Source organism: Lytechinus variegatus, chromosome 9 (assembly GCF_018143015.1).
Source record: "Lytechinus variegatus isolate NC3 chromosome 9, Lvar_3.0, whole genome shotgun sequence".
NCBI lineage: Eukaryota > Metazoa > Echinodermata > Echinoidea > Temnopleuroida > Toxopneustidae > Lytechinus > Lytechinus variegatus.
Window position 1 is genome coordinate 12,783,249 of NC_054748.1, and position 22,075 is coordinate 12,805,323.

The following is a 22,075-nucleotide window of genomic DNA, read 5'->3' on the forward strand; positions in this document are numbered from 1 at the left end:
GTAAATAAATATCCATAAATTTGGTATCTAAGCGAAGCAAGTGTGATTTTATTCTGTTAATCACACATTAATCTTCTAATGTCCCCAAATACATTGCAGCATCTTTTTGGAACCTGAAAACCAGTAAAAATAACTGGTTTGACACAAGGCATTAAATCTTCAAGTCACAGTTCCTAAGAAAATGATATACATGGCTCAAAGAATTGTCAATGTTATAATGGTTTATTTGGTGAGTGCATACATCCTATATTTTTGCTCTTTTGGGGGCAGCGTTTTTTGTTTTCATGAGGGTAAATATGAACTCCACCACATCTATGTTATCTACTAATTATTACAACCAGAGGGACACATTAATTTACTCGGATTGTCTGACAAAGTAAAATCATGGTTATCATAAAAACCACAGAGTGGTGAGTAAAACCAATAGGAACCCAGTAAAAATGTATTTGTTGAATAAAATAATGTAATCATTATTTCACAGAAATAACCTCCATTATTCTGATTGGGGTATCATATCCAAGAGCAGATGTTCATATGTTTGAGAAGTTTGTTTTTCTATTTGACATAATAAATTGTTGGCCACAATTCTTACTCATGTAGTAGGTATCAATACACTGTAAGCTAGGGTAAGAAGGAACTCTCACCTTTACATCAATCACCTATGTGGTACACACTGTTACTTACAGCAGTAAGTAAAAATACTTAACATTTATATATTACCATTTATGTGGATATAATCCATGGCATGGCTTTATAATAATAATGATATAGGATTTGTATAGCACACGTATCCACCTTGCTAGGTGCTCAAGGCACTCCTATATTACCCAGGCTAAGCTAAAAAAAAACATGGCTGGGATTCAATCCTATAACCCTCTGATTAAAAAAAAATAGTCAGAACCACTAAAGCATGATGTTTCAAAATTATTATTGATTCTCTAATTTTATTTTATTTGTTATTTTTATTTATTTTTAAAAATCTATTTCTAATATATATATATATATATATATGCATACATACCATTACATGTACTGGCATCAACGCTTAACTCATAACCATTATCACAGCTACATGTATAGGATCCATCATTATTATTACATGTACCATTTACACAAGGATTAGATCCAGTACACTCGTCGATATCTAGAAAAAAAAACATAACAAGAATAACTAATAATAACTTAGTAATAAGAGCTAAACATGTTAACATGTCTTAGCATGTTTTAAAAGGAAAATTCTAATTGTTAAAATATTAAAGTGAAAATCCTTGTTTCGTATGATAGCTGAATTACATAAAAGATCTAAAGTACATGTTAGAATATCAAAGACAGTTTCTTTCCAAAAAACAAACGGAAATGCTTCTATTTTAAAGATTCCTTAATAAGCTGATATAAGAAATAATAGTAAATAAATATCCATAAATTTGGTATCTAAGCGAAGCAAGTGTGATTTTATTCCGTTAATCACACATTAATCTTCTAATGTCCCCAAATACATTGCAGCATCTTTTTGGAACCTGAAAACCAGTAAAAATAACTGGTTTGACACAAGGCATTAAATCTTCAAGTCACAGTTCCTAAGAAAATGATATACATGGCTCAAAGAATTGTCAATGTTATAATGGTTTATTTGGTGAGTGCATACATCCTATATTTTTGCTCTTTTGGGGGCAGCGTTTTTTGTTTTCATGAGGGTAAATATGAACTCCACCACATCTATGTTATCTACTAATTATTACAACCAGAGGGACACATTAATTTACTCGGATTGTCTGACAAAGTAAAATCATGGTTATCATAAAAACCACAGAGTGGTGAGTAAAACCAATAGGAACCCAGTAAAAATGTATTTGTTGAATAAAATAATGTAATCATTATTTCACAGAAATAACCTCCATTATTCTGATTGGGGTATCATATCCAAGAGCAGATGTTCATATGTTTGAGAAGTTTGTTTTTCTATTTGACATAATAAATTGTTGGCCACAATTCTTACTCATGTAGTAGGTATCAATACACTGTAAGCTAGGGTAAGAAGGAACTCTCACCTTTACATCAATCACCTATGTGGTACACACTGTTACTTACAGCAGTAAGTAAAAATACTTAACATTTTTATATTACCATTTATGTGGATATAATCCATGGCATGGCTTTATAATAATAATGATATAGGATTTGTATAGCACACGTATCCACCTTGCTAGGTGCTCAAGGCACTCCTATATTACCCAGGCTAAGCTAAAAAAAAACATGGCTGGGATTCAATCCTATAACCCTCTGATTAAAAAACAATAGTCAGAACCACTAAAGCATGATGTTTCAAAATTATTATTGATTCTCTAATTTTATTTCATTTGTTATTTTTATTTATTTTTAAAAATCTATTTCTAATATATATATATATATATGCATACATACCATTACATGTACTGGCATCAACGCTTAACTCATAACCATTATCACAGCTACATGTATAAGATCCATTGTTATTACTACATGTACCATTTCCACAAGGATTACTTTCCAAGCACTCATCAATATCTAGAAAAACAAGAATGCAAAGATTGAGGTACAAAAGCAAAGATCAGAAGTGGAATCTAATAGAAAGTTCATTGTATTGTGAAAGTAGAAATTGTCCATCTATTTTCAGATTGTTCTGTAAGCATGAAAACAAAGATGGATCTGCTGTCAGATCTAAATTTCATCTATATTACACAATTATATTGTAAGTTTTCTAAAAATTAAAAATCTGATGTGTTGTCCTGTGCCTTCATGAAACAAATTGCTTCTAATTCACCTCTTGGATCTAAAAGCTATTTTGACAATGAAGCATGACCTGTCTGATATTGAACTACATGTAGATTAATCAGTCATAGTCTGGAGACAATTGTAGAGTTGGGATTTTGATTAACAACCTTGCGATTATGATTCCAATGCTCTAACCACTGGACCAAACATCCTGTAAACATTTTGGTATACAAATAATGATGCAAGACATTTGACCCTTGCACCATGTGACCGTGAGAAACTAATCAAAACACTCCCATATACTGTACATATATATATAATGAGAGGGGCGTGGATATATGTACCAATCGCTTTGATCATTGTTTACACACACACACACACACATATATATATATATATACTCCAAAGCAAGGATACAGTTCCCGCAAACATTTCTTTTATCATGTAAACAACATATTTTTAGGCCTATAATGACCTTGTTCCCCCAAAACTCTCAGATTATGAGCACCATCTATGATGTGAGAATCATACAAAGAGACTCCAACTTTACAAGGATGTGTCATGTATTGATTACAGGTAAACATCAATAATCATAATAAACACCAATAATAATGTATTTTTATTTACATACCAATGCATGTACTGTTATCAACACTTAACATGAATCCATCATCACAGGTGCAAGTATAATATCCAGATTCATTGTCACATGTGCCATTTATACACGGATTATTTCCTGCACACTCGTCAATATCTGAAAAAAAATAATAGGGATAACCAATTTGTAAACCCCTAATCAAGATATTATCTTAGCACATCTAGTCCTTTATATACATGCATCAATTGGAGAAAAAAAACTAGGAATAAACATGAAGGTCTATTTCAGTTTTTTTCCTTTTAATATTTTCTGGCTGCCTGCTATAGGAATAGATGATAGAAAGCAAATTAAAAACTTAAGTATGGCTGATTGTCAACTGAATATTACCCCCCCCCCTGCTGAAATATCATAACATTTCAGACCTGGAACTTGTATCAGATAGGATGGATCTTTATGGGGGAGGGAGAGTTAGAATTAACACCCTCCCAACTTTTTTTCACAACTATTCTGCTGCACAAAATCTTTGGACTGTTTCACTTTGAGTTTACACATCTTTTGAATTTTTATGCCTGAGTATGTGGTTTCCAAGTTAATATGACATTTTGTAAGAGCATATCAGACCCAAAATTACTCAATTATGTTATTCTGACAATAATGCAAAAGGAGTTTTTTATCAATTCATTAATAAGATAAATGATTATTTATCAGTCTAAATTCATTGATCTTTAGCATAATTACATGGTTATTTCTAAAAGGTTTTGCATAAATCTGGTAAAAAACAAAACAATGAAAAACAAAGAAATTCACAAACAATAAAATACATAAGTAATAAATTTCCATAACATTTTTTTTTCAAACACATTATTTAAAAAAAGGGAATATTAAGAGCTTAATTGACTTATTTAAAGCAAATAGTATCATTTTTGCATAAATTAGCATTCATACAAATAAATATGGTATTATTTTGGGAAAAATTGCCCATACAGTCTAGTAGATTTCTATCATCTAAACTTAAACAAGTGGCAACCAAGATTTCAAGGGGAGACTGATTCGACCCCTGCAGTATCAGAACAGTAAAAAAAAAAGCCAGGCCTGGTAGGGGAAATCTTCTGATAATCTCAGATGACTTATGGGGAGGATAATCTTCCTGATTATTAAAATATAAGAATAACCCAAATCTAGGATAGCTCATTTTGAGTAAAAAAAAGAAAGAAAAGAAAAAAATGAAATGATTCTTGTACATGTATAAGTTCAAAGAGGATTTTGTTCAATTTTCTTTTAATTTGGCATTCAAAGATGGAATTCCATGTTATTAATTATACATAAGAGGTATAAGCAACAATATGACAACTTTATTAAGAAATGGACTTGGGTTAGTTAATAATTACCCAATTGATTTTACTCATCCACACATAACATATCCATCATATGAGTCCACTTTGTATGAAAAGGGAAAGGATTCATTTACAATGATATGTCATACATTATATCTATGGTAAACACAGATCATTACAGTCAGACGGCAGGTCCCAAGAAAGTGGCTTCTTTCATCCAAGTGATATTCATGACTTGAGACGTTTGGCATATTTAATGAGCTTGATACGGACCAAAATCCTCTTTTCATTCGGTCATTGCTGCTCTAATTGTGCATCGAATTTTATGAATTTGGTACCATTGTAAAGAAGAAGAATCATTCTTTTAGGTCATGTGTTTGGATTTATTCAAAGATTTTGTAATATTGGTTAAAATTTTGATCTAAAATATGCTACAAACTAAATATTTTCACCTGACAAAAGCTGCTATTTTCACACTTTATTTTTGTTTGAGCCCAAATGATTTTTATATCATGATAAAGCTTAATATGTATGCTTTAAAATGATATAGGTTTCAAAATAAGAATTGGTTTAATCGGGTCAAGATCACACTTTTCATTTGCCAAGTAAATAAAGAGGTTTGAAAACAAGAATACTGCACTCTGATTGGTCAAAGAGACCACACAATGGCAAATTCCAATGGTCCCAGTGCCTGGGTTCGTGGGAAGGTCACACTTCCCATGTGGTAATCTCCTCAAATACCCCGCGCCTGTTGTTCTGTGAACCTTATCCAGCCAATCAGAACTCTGGATTTCATGCAAGTACATTTCTGAAATCTCGTCTTGTACCTTGGTGGGAAAAGTGTGATCTTGACCTGATTAAAAGGTGCCGCATATCAAGAGTGGCATTGTGAGAAAGTACAGAATTTCAGCTTTATGGTGATATAGATATCATTGAGGCTCAAAATAAAAAAGTTTTGCACAATTTGCAAAAGAAAACAGAGGAAGAAAATTAAGATTTGAGGCACATTTTCAGGCCAGAAATTTACTTATTTAACCAAATATTGTATACAAAATAAATGACCAATATGAAAGAGTAACTTTTACTCTATCTAATGGCGCAATAATATTTCATTTCACTTGATGTTAAAAAGGGTAAATTCTTAGGGAAAGAAAATCTCACGAATCACGAGATTTTGCAAGGAGGATTCAGCCACGAGATGATTTGGATGAATCTGGCCTTTTTGCTCATTAGCATAGGGACCTGCGGTCTGACTGATTACACTGATAATTCTTGTTTCATTTTTTCTGGGATGCACTCTTATATCCCTTTAATATGTTCTAATCCAATCAAATAGACAAATGATATAGAGCCATTTTCATTAAACAAAGCAATGCACACACAACCACTCAATGTTTGGACCACTAATACAACACCTCAGAATGATCAGCTTAGACCATGTAATCCAGTGATGACTCGAGAAGACTATCTTCACTGCAGCAGGTAGATGATTCCATGAATTAACAGTGACCACATAGGACATTTCACCAGAATGTTTATTGTATTTACTGCACCATGAGCATTGTCTCATAAAGAATAATGAAGCATCACAAATTAACATCATTGTTATCATTATCAATATTACTATTATTGTTATTATTATCATCATAATCATCATCATAATACACATACCAATGCATGTACTTTCATCTTGGCTTAGCATAAAACCACTGTAGCAGCTGCATGTATATGATCCATTGGTATTAGTGCAATTGCCCTGGTCACAAGGATTAGTTCCTGAGCACTCATCGATATCTATAAACAAAGAAAAAATAAAAAGTTTGAAAATGTGTAAACAAATATTTGCAATCATGAGTGCATTTTCACGAAGTACATGTACTTCATTTTAGATGTTCAGCAAAGGTAGACAAATTAGGAAAAATTATTGCCAAACTATTACAAGATGAAGGCAAAATTTCAGAGTTGTTGGACCTGCAAACATGTTTTTCCCTTACTATGTGAAACTCTATACCCCCTTTCTCTACAGTCACATTGAATCAAGTCAGTGTACCAATTACACTGGGTGTATCAACAACCCAACTCTCCTGATCAATGTGAGGAATTAATAATCATAAAAGATATATAAGTATGACTAATTAACATTCCAAAGATACTCAAGTTAGGTTTCTATGTACAAGCTTTATTAACGAACAAACAAAGTGGTGCACACTAGCAGGAGATTCACTTTATGTAAAATAGGCTACTTGTAAGGAAATTATCAATTTGCAACATCACTTCCACAAAGGGTTATATTTAAGCGTTTGAATTGAAATTACTCTATATGATTAAAGCTGCATGTTATCAAACAAACACAAAAACAGATGAGACACAAAGAAGTGTTAAGGTTTTTATATGTTATTATTCTTTTAATATTTCATTGTGTCCTCTGTAGTGAGCATAAAAGTTCACAAAGTTGATTTTTCTTCGCATTATTTTCCTCAAAATAGTGTTAAGTGATCCATGAATTTTAAAAAGATTTAAAAAAAGATATGATTTTGGTTGTAACTGATTTTACATTTTTTTTCATAGGAATGGAATATTAAACATAAAACAATTAACATATTTACATCCACTAGTTATGAAAAAAAGAAACCCTCTAATCTAAAGTTTATTCCTCCTTACACTTCATTGGGATATTATGATGGAAAAATTTGTGTTGAGTAAGCTGATACTTCAAAAAGTTGGAATGATGTTCATCAAACTTTAAATTATCTATAGTTATGAAGTCTACAAATACATAACTGATGTTTAGCTATTACAGCCGTGCAAGAGTGAGGAGTAATATCCCTTTATATCTTACTCAATGTGAAGGAATAAATATTGATACCACTGACAGATAACTTTGGATTACACACCTTCTTCACACATAGTTCCATTGTAACCATCTGGACAAGTGCAGGTGAAGTAGTTAACCCCATCCGTGCAATTCCCTCCATTCACACAGGGATCAGGTAAACAATCATCAATATCTGAGTAAGTTTAAAAAAAAAGAGAACTTACAATAGAGTTTGTATGATGAAATAAAAAAAAACCTATTACATATTTTCAAATGCTTGAAGTATAAATTACTATCAAACTTGTACATGTACCTTGGCAAACCCAAAGAAAGGTTAAAAAAAATGAGGTTGAATTAACAAATTTTGATTGGTGAAGATATATATGTCAACTATTTAGATCATAAAAGAAAGGGAAGACATAATTTCATTTTTACAATGACCTCTTCCATGTTTCTCTAAACTAAATCATCACAATGATCAAATGTTCATATAATGCATGATGTCTGTGACTTCTGAATGCCCATCATATTTAATCAAACTGTCATCCATTCACCCATATTATAATTCGAGATGAAAATAAGAGAATGATATAAAATTCATATATGTATAAAAAACACTGCAATAGCATTAGGTATAAAACCACAGATGTCATGTCAAGACAACTCCCATTTTAATATAAAATTTAATATAATGAGAAGAGTGTATAATGAATTTGGTCATTAATATATTTCATTAAAATAAAATGACTAAATAGGCCTATGGATACTCACTGTTTTCACACATAGTTCCATTGAATCCTGCCACACAAGAACAGTTACCGTCTATGCATGATCCACCATTCTCACAAACTGAATTACCACACTCAACTAGAATGACAGAAAAAAATGTTATCACATCAACTTCGTTTAAGGATCCATCACAACTGTTGTATAGCCACTTCAGTTATAGCTGATCTTCAAGTGGGTCTATCATTACCCTTCTTCATTCTGACAAGCAGACAGAAGGTACCATAGTTTGGTAAGAATCAGCCAGGTATCAAACCTTACAATCATGAGGCAGGAGCTCTATCATTGAGCTATCATGTTCAGCAGGCAATCCTTGAAAAAGACTAATTTGGTTGCATTTACTTTTTTTTCAAAGAAAACAAACATTAATACTATAATATTTATGATGGCGAAAATAGTCAAATTGATAGGTTGCCAAATAAAAATAATTAAAAATAAATAAAAATATTAATCAGCTGAGACAATAACAATTTCATTTTGGAGATATTATCGTAACTGGTATAGGATAAACAAAGTAGAGTTAATACATACCATCACATGTACTGTTATCAGAACTTAACTGAAAACCAACAGTACAGTTGCAAGTGTAAGATCCATCAGTATTATCACATGTTCCATTGACGCAGGGATTGTCCCCAAGGCATTCATCAATATCTAGAACAAAAAATAGGAATAAACCACAAAAGAGAGAGAGAGTAAATTCTACATTGTGTTCATACTGTAAAACACACAGGGATACCACCTTCACACTGATAAAAATAAATATGGAAAGAGTGTGAATCATATCCCAAACAAAACCCTCCAACTCTTCCACACCACTTGATTTTTCCATATCTTCTTTGCCCGCCCCCTGAATGTGGGTTATTAATTCATAATTATGCAATGTGTTTTGTGAAGGTTAATGTAGAGCAATTTGAATGAAATATACCAATGAAGAGCTAGAAATTCTCTACTTCAGATGGGCTATTTAAAAGAATAATGAAATGAAAGGGAGTTCTGGAGACAGCAGGCTACATATGGAACTTTCCAGAGATATAATTTTGTTTGACATTCAGTACCATTAGCAAAATACCTTTTGGTCACTTTCTTTATTCTTAAATGATTTGACATAAAGAGGGCATCAAATTGATTTAATACTAATAGATTAAAAGAGAGTTTAAGCATCACACTGACATGTCACATATTCAGTGTTTAGGCAAGTAAAGACAATATCCCTGAAGAGTGATCACTATATATACATACCAATGCATGTACTACCATCAGGACTAAGCATATATCCGTTGTTACAGTTGCATGTATAAGATCCCATGTTATTCATGCAGATTCCATTTACACAAGGATTACTTGCTTGACACTCATTAATATCTAGATGAAAAATAATCAAAATAATTTATTCTTGAAAAACAAAAACAATGGTTATGTCATTTCATGTTTACTGTCACAAACTTTCAATTTAAACATTTTATTAAGCAAAGACAGAATGAGAATGAAATTCTGAAAACAATTGGGAGTGAAAATCAAAATACAGATTTAGGGCTTGCAAAACTTGTTTTCTCTCTCTCCGTTCAAAAATATACATTGAATCAAAATCCAATTTTTTATATGTAATATTATAAAAGCATTAAGCTTGTGATCAACTTTCCAAACTCCATAAAAGAATCCACACCACTTTAACCAACTTATTAATGACACTAAATGCACTCTGCAGAGTGCCCAAGGTGCAAAAAAAGGAAGAGAGAGAAAAAAAAATCTGTCATGATAAAACAAGGCAAAAGCAATTTTGTGTCTCACCAACTTATAGAAATAACCAGAAATATCGTGATTTGCGAGGGCACGCAACAGAATTGTATCGAAACTTCATTATAAAATGATTGGGATGGAATAACACTTGTCGTAAGAGTCTTGCATGTAGACTTTAATGTTGACCTGAAAATGACCTTTGACCTTACCATGTGACCTCCAACTGCAGCCTAACATGCAGGTCCCCCAAGTCCATCTACCATCCAAGTTTGGTTGAAAAGTGACTTATGGTTGCGGAGTTAGCTGTCATAATACAGTCTTGCATGTAAACTTTAACGTTGACCTGAAATGACCTTTGACCTTGCCATGTGACCTCTTAATGCAGCATAACATGCAGGTCCTCCAAGTCCATCTACCATCCAAGTTTGGTTGAAAAGTGACTTACAGTTGCGGAGTTAGGTGTCATAAGAGAGTCTTGCATGTAAACTTTAACGTTGACCTGAAAATGACCTTTGACCTTACCATGTGACCTCCGACTGCAGCATAACATGCAGGTCCCCCAAGTCCATCTACCATCCAAGTTTGGTTGAAAAGTGACTTACGGTTGCGGAGTTAGGTGTCATAAGAGAGTCTTGCATGTAAACTTTAACGTTGACCTGAAATGACCTTTGACCTTGCCATGTGACCTCTTAATGCAGCATAACATGCAGGTCCTCCAAGTCCATCTACCATCCAAGTGACTCACGGTTGTGGAATTAGGTGTCATAAGAAAGTTTTGCATGTAAACTTTAACGTTGACCTGAAAATGACCTTTGACCTTACAATGTGACCTCTGACTGCAACATAACATGCAGGTCCCCCAAGTCCATCTACCATCCAAGTTTGGTTGAAAAGTGACTTACGGTTGTGGAGTTATGTGTCATTAAGTTTGTGACGGACGGATGACAGACAACATTTTGATCCCCAAGTCTCGTCTTCACCTCTGGGGCCCGTTGCATAAAAAATTTTACCTGAGAAAACTCAGGTTGTTTTTACCAGAGTTTTTGCCCTGTGTTAAAGTCAATGGTAGAAATCAGACTAACCTTAGTTTTCAGTTTTTACCAGAGTTTTCTCAGGTAAAATGTTTTATGCAACAGGCCCCTGGTGGGCGAGACAAAAATGAAGAATAGGACGCATTGAAAAGATGTGTTAATTACATGTTTATTCCTTCCAGTTTTACATATTACATACAATCATATGTCCTAAGATTCAATGTTCCTCTGTTATTATATTTCTATAAAATAAAGCAAATATGTAAGTATAGAAGGAGTTTAAAGTATATGGAATGTAAAGTATATTACATGTATATCAGTAAATAAGGAAATGCATTGTTATGAAAAGTAGATGAAGGTTGTGGAACAAGAATACATCCTGCTGGTGCACAACAAAGTTGTCAAATCCATCAACTTAAGTCATATTTTGATATTACAAAAGATGCAATCACATATTTCAGTTCTTACATCAAAGTTGCTAACCTGTACAGGAACATTTCAGTATTTAAAAGCATAAAAACAATGTCTGGTTTGGAAATCAGTATATTCAAAGAAATAACACAGGAAAGTACAAAAAGCTGAAAATTCAGAACTCCGAGTATTTTGCATGAAACCATCAGAATATTTCTCATTTTTCAGTAGTAAGTACAGAAAATCAGTACTGGTTGGCAGCTCTGTTCGATGATGATATTTAGATTTTAAAACTCTTAAATAGCAAAGAGCATTATACCTTTTAATCCTTCTCTCTATGAAGCAAAACATACATATCTAGTTTTATTAATTTCTTCATATTTTTGCCATATGTCAATCAAATACAGAACTTATTATAAAGAAGTAAAATAATGACAATAAAATGAAATAGAAAATACAAATATAACGCTTTACAATCGTAAGTTAAACGAACTTAAAGTAAGGCATACTGATTGTAGTAAATAGGCTCTAAACAAATAAGTGACATAAAATAGATAGGCAGGTAATAAGGAGACATTTTGTAAAGGAAATATCTAACCCCTTACATGTATATGTGGGATCTCTGATTGTATGATTTGTCTCTCTTTCTTATTCATATTTCAATTAATGTAGTTTTCTAACAGTTCAAAAAGTGAAGTAAACCTGGAGAAAATTAACAAATTGATTGTTTAATGGAATTGCATATCAGTGGAAGAAAAACTTTGCTGGGGAAATTATAAAAACTGAAAAGTGACCAGAAGAAAGAGCATTACAAAAATAAATAGGTTGCCAATGATGACAAGGTAAAATAAAAGGGCACAGAAGACCTCATAGTATTCTAATTCCCAATAGTTTAGTTTGACAAAAATATAACTGTTTACTTTATAATGGATCATTGAATTATAAATATAATATAGAAATTCATTGCACACTGAAATACAGATTATTGATCTGACTGATATATAAATCTGGATTACATACCTTCTTCACACATAGTTCCATTGTAACCATCTGGGCAAGTACAGTTGAAATAGTCAACCCCCTCCGTGCAATTCCCTCCATTCATGCAAGGATCCGACAGGCATTCATTGATATCTGTGTAATATCAATTCAAACAACAAAATATTGTACAGAAATTACAAGTTATTTTTGTATCCTGAAAACGATGCATACAGATTCTTATTGGCTCAACCTCTTTCCATACCTGAACTTTCTTTAAAGAAATTCAAATTCGTGTTGAATTCACAAAACTACCCGCAGTGACCTTTGAGGCATTTGTACATTAAATCTAAAATATAAATATGAAAATCTGGAGAGACAAATAAAAACAGTCTTACAAAGATCAATCACAACTATGGAAAGCCAGCAAAGTCAACATATGAAATGTTTGTTCAATTTTTTTCTAGATATGAATGTATATCCATTAAGTCATTGATTTCTTAACAATTTTGTGTTTTCCGTGGTTTACAAAGCATGTTGTGCAAATTTCCTGCAGAAAAAATTATGACATTGATGGATTTCCCTAGAGTTACGCTTGATTGGATCAATCATAAGTCTTTGTAAGACGGAGCCCAGATATGCTTATTGGTAGAAAAGGTAAACTTGCTAAACCATTATTCTTAATTTTCATGAGAAACAACAATGTAGGAATATGCTTAAGAAGTAAAGGAGAAAAGAGGACCTAATAAGAACCCAGGTCTTGCATAACACTAGTTCCTCATAGGATTAAATAAACTTTATATCTTGTAATTTTTCAACAAAAGTAAAACAGAATGATATAGCAATTACAGTGCCGGCCGCGGGAAACGTCACGCCCGAGCACGCAAACAGCCTAGGGGGCTTTCGCGTCTAACCGAGGGTATTCAAGGGGAGCAGTCTAGGGCGTTTAGACGGGCCCGCGGTTTCCCGCGTGCTATATAATATTGGCCGTGCCCGCACTTACCCTCGGAAATCCTAGGGTACGTAAATTGCACTATGTTTACATGTACATGTACTTCGATTATCTTGTGATAGACCATTATGTTTTTAAACTAGCGTGATCGGGATCTGGGGGGAGAGCAAAAAAACCCCTCTCATATCGGGGAAAATTGTTCTTTCTCACATCATAAAAAGTAGACGCGCAAAAAGCGAACCCCAGCAAAACTGGTTGTGCTCATCGATTTTTTTTATTTGGTTCTTTTGTTATTGTGCAGTCTGGGAGAGTCTTGCTCCCCGTCCACGCCGACCCCTCTCCTTTGATCACATCCGCTTCCCAATTTATGACAGGATGTTCTTAGAAATGGGGGGGGGGGTTATTAATTATCTGACGCGTCAACAACAATGAATAAGGATATTCTTTTCAATTCGGTTCAAATCGGGTCTTTAAAACCCCCACCCTGTAAAAAGTATAAATTTACCCCAATGTTGCAGATTTAACAAGTTTGTCTTTTTGCTAAAACATCTGATTACATTATCTGCTCTCGATTGCGGTGTTAGTTACATCGGTAGATATTCGGATTGGGAAGATAATAATAATTAACATAATCAAAGTAAAGATTACTTGTCCAACGCATTTATTACGCGCAATTTTATAAAAAGTTATAGATGGGTTTAAAACGAATATTAATATCCTTGATACACTTATATGATGATCGTCGAAGTAAAGATTAACCTATCATTTTTACGAACTGCGGTTTTATATTGATAGATTAGTTGGATATCATTTAGGGTCTAGACATTGTTTCAATTATTTCATTTCAGTAAAACAATATTTTCCTTCGAATATATTTTGTTATATGAATTGGAAATGATAAAACGAAATCACAAAACCAAACCACAGCTTGGTACAATACATAATTCAGTGTTATATAGAAGATAAAAATAATAATACATGAGATTTGTAAATCGCACTTTCCATCTTGATTAGATGCTCAATGTGCTCCATAGCAGAACAACAAAACTATTTGCATATATGTAACTATTAAAAACTTTCCTAACGCATTTAGCTTAAATGCTTAAACCCAAGCAAAAGTATGTTTTTGAAAGCTACTATGACGTGTTGTATGGAATGGGTACTTAACGAGTTAATTATCACTTGCCAACAAAGCAAGAATGGAGCTATACAAACCCTTCTTTTCTTTTATTAAGAATTTTAGCGGGTGCTCACGCAAACGCTAACTATCAAACCTAACTTCTTTTCGGGGAACAAAGGAGTTAGTCGAGCCAAGTTGAAGAATAAAAGCCCGTCCGGGTTCACCTCTATACAATATAGTCGAAAATCCCTTTAATCATCACGCTCGATATCCCCCGCTATATTTTCTCTTTCTCTCCCTTTCCCCTCCTTTTTACCCCCCCCCCATTTATTCACTCTTTTCCTTCTTGCTCCCCTTCATATTTTTCTCTTTTTCCCTCCTTCTGCTGTCCCTCTATATATTTTTTTCCCTTTCCTTTATCCCTTCTGTTCCCTTTTCCCCCTTCCTTTTCTGTGCCCCCTTTCACTCCTTGATTTGTTTCTCCCCTTTATTTTTGATTGCTTTCCCTTCCCCTTCTTTTTGTAATACCCCCTCCGTTATATTGCGAAACAACAGTTTCTTGTATTCTATAGAAATGTATAAGTAGCTTAATTTAACGTAGCATTATATGTTGGGAAGAGAGAAAGAGTAGTTTTAGAGAGGGATTGAGAAAGAACTAAACGATAAATGAAAATAAATTTGATGATGAGAGGTGCGTATGAAAATGATGTCCACAGATAAACATCGGGAAAAGATGAGAGCTAGTAGTTGAGATAGATAAAGGTAAATCAGGAAGGGGATAAAAAATGATGAAAATTAGAGAGGGGTTCCAGTATTTTGATAAGAATAGTCGTATCCTTTTCTTTCCTTTTCCTTGTTTCTTTTCTTAGTCCCTTTCCCTCTCTTTTTCTCGCCTTCAGTAACTTTTATCCCCGCTATTTCATCTTTCTCAATTTTCCCTTCCATTTTAATTTCTCACCCCTTATTCCTTCTCTTTATCCTTCTTTCTTTTATTTGCCTTCCACCTTCCCTCTTTTCTTACTATCTCACCTTCACTTTTTTTCATCACCTCTGTTTTCTTTCTCTCTAGGTTCTTCTTCTTGTTTTAATTTCCCCCTTCCTTATCCCTTCTCCATTTTACCTTTTCCCTCTTTCTCTTCTTCACCCCCCCCCCCCTCTATTCTCTTTCTCCCCTTTCCCCTTCTCTCAGTCCGGGCTCCCAGTTTTCTATTTCTTTTATCAGCCTCTTATTACCTTTTGCTTCCGATTTGAAAGATAGTTTTCGAAAAGTTTTAGTGTTACAGTGCCGGCCGCGGGAAACGTCACAGTGCCCCGGGGATAGACGCGGGCGGTTCCCTAGGGCACTCATTTTCTAGGGGAGCGGACGCGGGCGTCTTCCCGCGTCCGCTCCCCTCAAATGCCCGCTACGGGCTACCGCGTCCGCCCTAGGGGGCACTGTGACGTTTCCCGCGGCCGGCACTGTAACTTCTAAAAAAATATAAGAAGGGAGAGTAAATAAAATAGCAAGGAAGGTAATGAACATAGTAAACCTACACCCCCAAAATCTGGATGGATAAAAGGACAGATTGTCTTTCTGAGGGGGCACAGCTGGTTGTGCAGACATTGATTCTAATCATGAACTGCTTTGAGTGTTAAATAGATTGCGAATAACAAGATACACTAAGTAATGGTGACTTCATAAAAAATCAAACCAATGTTAATAAACAGGGCCGTCTGTTTTAACCCCACCACAGCTTAACATCTTTTTTCAAAGCATCAATTCACACTTCACCTATGTATTAAATGGGTACCTGAGAGGATGCAAAATCCTATGAAATATGAATAGAAATTGAGTCTTGGAACTCTTGTTGGAATGCTCCCCAGGGAGTGGAGAAAAAGCATAAATTGTGTGCGGGCATGCAAGGATGCGATGACTATGGTAATAATGATTACAATGTAAAGTGCTTAGAAACAAAGAGTAATAAGCACTATATAAATGTAACTATTATAATTATCTTTAAAACATTTTACAAGTTGTTAGATGAATAAAAGGAATGAATGAATCAACAAATAAATGATATATCAATAAACATGTAAACATGAACCATTAATCCTAATACGAAATGACCCAAAAAATATAAGAATAGACAAATAAATCAACAAATGAATAAATAATGCAAATTAAATATCAATAACTAAACTTACCATTTTGGCATAGATCTCCATTGAAACCAGCAAGGCAATCACATGGGTCTCCTGAAGTAATACAAGTTCCTCCATTCTGACAATTCGTCTGATCACATTGAACTATTCAGGTCAAAAATAGAAAAGATTCCCTGTACTTCAGCCGATATTAAACTTGACTACCAGAGTCCTACTTTTACCCAGGAATGATAAGGGTCTGGGAAAATCTATCAAGCAATACTGTACTCTATGAATAATGCCCCTTTATCTGCCATTAGAGTGATACAGACTTCCGTTGTCTCCCACATGATTTGAAGAAGTGTAAACTAGTAATAAGCTGGTTTGATAAAAAAATTGAAAAATCAGAGCAAAATACAGAAAACGTTTGGATGAAAATCTGTCAAATCAGAATAGTTATGAAGTTTTGATTCTGTAACATCACAGATAAGCAGCTCCCCCATACCTCGTGTGATTTGATTTCACCTAGATGACCTTTGACCTAACCAGCTTCATCACCACTTATGTGGTATTACCCAAGGATCATTTGTACCAAATATGAACACAATTGATGCAGAAATTAAAAAATGATAGAAAGTTAAAAAAAACTTTTTGTAACAGACCAACAGACATGAAGGAAAACTGATTACTAAGTCTCTGCTGAATTTTGATTAGGCATGACAAAATATTAAATGAAAGGGAAATTTCATAAAAATGATTTTTGTACGTGCAGCCTCCACATTTCTCTATTCTTATTTTACTTCATAATCTGCTCTATATAGTCATGATAACTATAACTACCTCATTTAATTTGAACTCGAAAAGAGAGACAAATAATTAATGACGTTCCACTTCTATGGGTCACACATACATAGGCCTATTATATGGAATTGTGCCAATTAAGCAAATAAATCACAAGAGACATCTCTTTTCTTAAATTGTATTAATTTTGGCAGAAATTATTATCAAGTTGTTCTGGATTAGCTGTGTTTGATCTTACCATTTATTGCTATACTTGCATCAAGGGTTTGTCCTTCAGCTGATAAAGATCCACTAAAGTTGCTGGCCATTTCAGTTAAAGTCAGTGCAAGTCCATCTGCAGTATCTTGGGTGCCAGCACCCAGTTCCATTTCTATATCAGCAACCACACTACCTTGGCTAAATGCTATCACAATGCAATTATACGCTTCGAGCTGTTGACCCAAAAGGTTCCTCACATATTCCCTAAACTGTTGTGAGAGATGAGAGAGCATATACAAAATATTATCTCCAGTATACCTGGACCCATCTCCTGAAATCCAGTTAAATTTCAATCGCCCTTAGACGGGACAGTTTTAGTTAAAATATCTCTATCATGTTTTCGAGTAATTGTGGGAAATTTTGTTTAGACAGAGAAAGGAACTATTCATTCCCCCTTTATTCTGTTTTTAATTATAGGAAGGCTTTAAAGTAATCATGAATGACATGAGTTACCAAATTTTTTTCTCAATAATCTGTATTGGTGAAATAAATTTGAAATACTTACCACAAAACAGAATTTAATCTCTAATTCAATGAATATGGCCGATGACCTAATAGTTAAGTCTGTAGTGTAAACTAAGGGCTCTTCATTTAGTGCAGTTCCTGTAATATTCACCCTCACTTTACTTGTAGCAAGGTCATTTGTGATAGCTAGAATGAAAAAAAACAGTAGTTGAAAAAAAATCTTGCATTTCAAAACAAAATAGATAATTTAAATTCTTCAACTAGTCGACAAAGCCCTTGAGATAAGCAGATAAACAAAGAAAACTGATAATTTATTAATAAAAAACAGCATTTATATTCTTTAAAAGTATTTCATTCATGAAAAGGAAAGCAAAGGAAATAATCATTTTTGTTAATTGACATCAATATTACTTGGAAGAGCTAGATAATAAAAGACAAATAATGAATGAAATAATGAAAAGGGCTGACATTCTTTATTCAAATCCACTCATATTCATTCATTTGAAAAAATACTTAATTTGTCAACTTGTTAGCAAGATTGTTTTGGATAAACATGTAATAATAACTGGAAAACACATATACAATTCTAGTTTCTTTTCAATCCATTTTCTAAACAGCACAAATGGAATAATCATCAATTCATTCACTTGTCAGAGATCATTATAACTGGATAGACAAATAAAAATAATGGATTAAGTACTCATACAAAGGCAGTATCATTATTTTTTATTCCATTCGTTCATCCATTATGAAACAACAAGTACATCACATTACCTCTACGGTGTGTGCTCTGCAACCAAATTGGTGACAATATAATTCTGATCTCCTGTATTAACCCTAATAAGACTGGGGGGCTCAATCAGCCCCCCTTGACATTTTTTCGCGATAAATCTGCCGCACAAAATTTTTTGACTGTGTTGCTCCCTGACTTTTTACTTTCAGGTCTCGCAAAACCTTGGAGACCACCTGACACATGGTTCCGAAATTGAGCAAGATTAAGTGTATGTAGTCCCCGAATTGCTCAAAACATGAATTTGTGTACAAATCCAATGCAAATAGTTTTATTAGTCATATATCTATCATCATTTCTCCTTTACTGATTAAACTCAATTAATTTCATCTTGTTAAAGGTAAAAATAAAGTTCCAAACACTTTCCATTGAAAAACCAATAAAAAACAAAATGTCCATACTTATCAAAGAAATACATACAACAATTTAGAGAAGAATTGATTATGATATTGAAATTTTTGAAAAGTATATTTGATCAGAATCTTATAGTGTCTGTAAACAAAACAATAGCAGTTTAGGGGCCTTATATAGTTGATTAGAACACACTTGATTTTACACATAAATTAGCATAATTAATGAGATTTTACGAATAATTTGATTTCACAGTTTAGATTATGCCAAGGGAAATGCATGCACAAATGTTCAGCCACCCCCCCTCCCCAGTCTTCTTAGGTGTTGAAATAGTCTTTTTACGGTTAAGCTTCCCTCTCTTTACGGTCATGGTCATGCCATATACAGGAAAGCTTTATTTGCAAAAATTAAAACATTAACTGATTTCATGCCATCCCTGCATTCTGCTTATAACTGTTCTATTCATTATGAAAGAGGTGATTTAGATTTACCAGTGCAGGCACTTCCATTCGTCAATGTGAAATTAGTGTTGCATACGCAGGTGAAAGTTCCATTGAGATTGAAACATCTTCCATTGGTACAAAGAGTTGAATCCTCAGTACATTCATCAATATCTAGAGAGAATCAGGGAGACAATCATACGTTGAAGGGATTACGTCATTTTATTGAAGCTTGAATGAACAGTTTGATACATAATGTCATGCAATGTAGGATTGGATAAATAAAAAATAATTAAATGGAACAAGGGTGGTGTTTCGTATAAATCACTGTTTGAAAGTTGTACAAAAATTGATAATCATATCATATTACATTATAATCAGATCAAGTACAAATCTGGAATTCTGCTCAGTACCTTCGACAACCCACCATAAAACCAACAAAAAGTTGCACTGTGTGATTTTCAATTGGAGGCAATTAAGAGTATTTTTAGTCAGAATATTCAAATTTCAGATTTCGGTGCTTTCTGAAAGAGTATACATTCCCCTATTTACTGTAAAAAATTGTTTGTACCAATTGAAACTAAAGTGTTTTTATTAGACCTATTTTTGTCTTTTTGAGACAATTGTAATCATGATTTGATTTCAAGAAAATCTGAAAATTCATCTCTCTTTGAATTCCTATGATTTTAAAACAGGATAGCTCCTAACATTTAAACTTGTTTAAACTATTAAGGATGTACTAAATTAGTACGTGAATTTTTACAGCAAGCTGATAATTCTTTCTATTTAAATTCTATTGATTTTAAATCTTGCTTTGGGCTACAATACATGCTAGTGGAAGAGTAAGTGCTCTTCAATAGACAAGTAATTTTTAATCTCCCTTTTCTCAAAAGGAGTGTTCTGTGGTAGTGAAGATTATCCTCTTACTTAATTGGGTTAGGATTTACCAGTTTGCATGAGTTATATATCATTATAAAGCTACAATTTCCTCTTTCAGTAGAGCTATTTAACTAGAATTTCATTTCTTTCGACTTTTTGTAAGTTTTGTGGTGCCTGGTCATATATTATTTTCTTTATATTAAAACATCAGTATTGGTTAAGAAAGGACAGTGTGTGGCATTACTGAAGAAAGACATAGCTCATGTTATAAAAGTAAATACGTAAACAAAACGAGAGACGTTCAACCACATAACAAGCAATAAATATGTTCAAAATCCACATCACATGGCAAGACTCTCCTTCCTGTTTGACATAGTTTTCCAGTATAACCATACACACAGGACTTATCTGTTTGAAACAGGTTTCTGGTATAACCAGACACGCACGACTTACCCATTTGACATAGATTTCCAGTATAACCGGACACACAGGAGCAGGTGAAGCTGTCAACACCATCATTACAAGTCGCTCCATTCATGCAAGGATAAGGGGAACAATCATCTATATCTGATGGTTTAATAAAATTACATAAAATCGGCATGAAGTTTTAGTACTGAAAAACAAATGAACAAGAAATGATAATAGGTATTAATATCTATGAGATAAATATGATATTATCTTGACTTATGTTTTTGCTGTTTTACTATGATATGCAATACTTTCTATTGAAAAGTGCATAGAAAAACATCATTTTATTATATGCTACATGAAAATACAAGATGTAAAACCATTATATCATTCTTATGTTTTCTCTTCATTCAGTATTCGGATCTTGAATATTTTGTGGTTTGGTAATAATAGGTTACTGATTTAGTATCACAACAAGTGGAATGCCTCTGGCCGTCTCACCTGCACCACGCGGTTCAATATAGCAGCAGTGCTGACTTTGAATACTACTCTAACTCGCACAAGATGTTCAGTGATACATGGTTACTCTTATGTCCACTTTTTATGAACTAGACCAATAAACTTACAGACATATGATGGTTATTCAACAAAAACCCCAACATGGCCAAAGTTCATTGACCTTACATGACCTGTGACCTTGATCATGTGACCTGAAACTCGCACAGGATGTTCAGTGATACTTGATTACTCTTATGTACAAGTTTCATGAATCAGATCCATAAACTTTCAAAGTTATGATGGTAATTCAACAGATACCCCATTTCGGCCAAAGTTCATTGACCTTTGACCTTGGTCATGTGACCTGAAATGCGCACAGGATGTTCAGAGATACTTGATTACTATAATATCCAAGTTTAATGAACTAGACCAATAAACTTTCAAAGTTATGATGGTAATTCAACAGATACCCCCGATTCGGCAAAAGTTCATTGACCCTAAATGACCTTTGACCTTAATCATGAGACCTGAAACTTGCACAAAATGTT

General features: G+C 33.6%; 1 protein-coding gene across 1 annotated transcript in view; it reads right to left on the reverse strand.

The window, feature by feature from the left end:
• Positions 1–22,075, reverse strand: part of LOC121421812 (fibrillin-1-like) — an 85,991-nt gene that overhangs the window by 27,556 nt on the left and 36,360 nt on the right. The window contains exons 19-32 of the mRNA XM_041616612.1: positions 21,075–21,188; positions 19,794–19,916; positions 18,202–18,347; positions 17,677–17,905; positions 16,701–16,802; positions 12,487–12,600; positions 9,527–9,649; positions 8,816–8,938; positions 8,270–8,365; positions 7,578–7,691; positions 6,355–6,477; positions 3,383–3,505; positions 2,422–2,544; positions 1,022–1,144 (exon numbers count right to left, since the gene is read on the reverse strand). Coding sequence (XP_041472546.1) covers positions 1,022–1,144; positions 2,422–2,544; positions 3,383–3,505; positions 6,355–6,477; positions 7,578–7,691; positions 8,270–8,365; positions 8,816–8,938; positions 9,527–9,649; positions 12,487–12,600; positions 16,701–16,802; positions 17,677–17,905; positions 18,202–18,347; positions 19,794–19,916; positions 21,075–21,188 — 1,776 coding nt within the window. The remainder of the gene's footprint in view (positions 1–1,021; positions 1,145–2,421; positions 2,545–3,382; positions 3,506–6,354; positions 6,478–7,577; positions 7,692–8,269; positions 8,366–8,815; positions 8,939–9,526; positions 9,650–12,486; positions 12,601–16,700; positions 16,803–17,676; positions 17,906–18,201; positions 18,348–19,793; positions 19,917–21,074; positions 21,189–22,075) is intronic.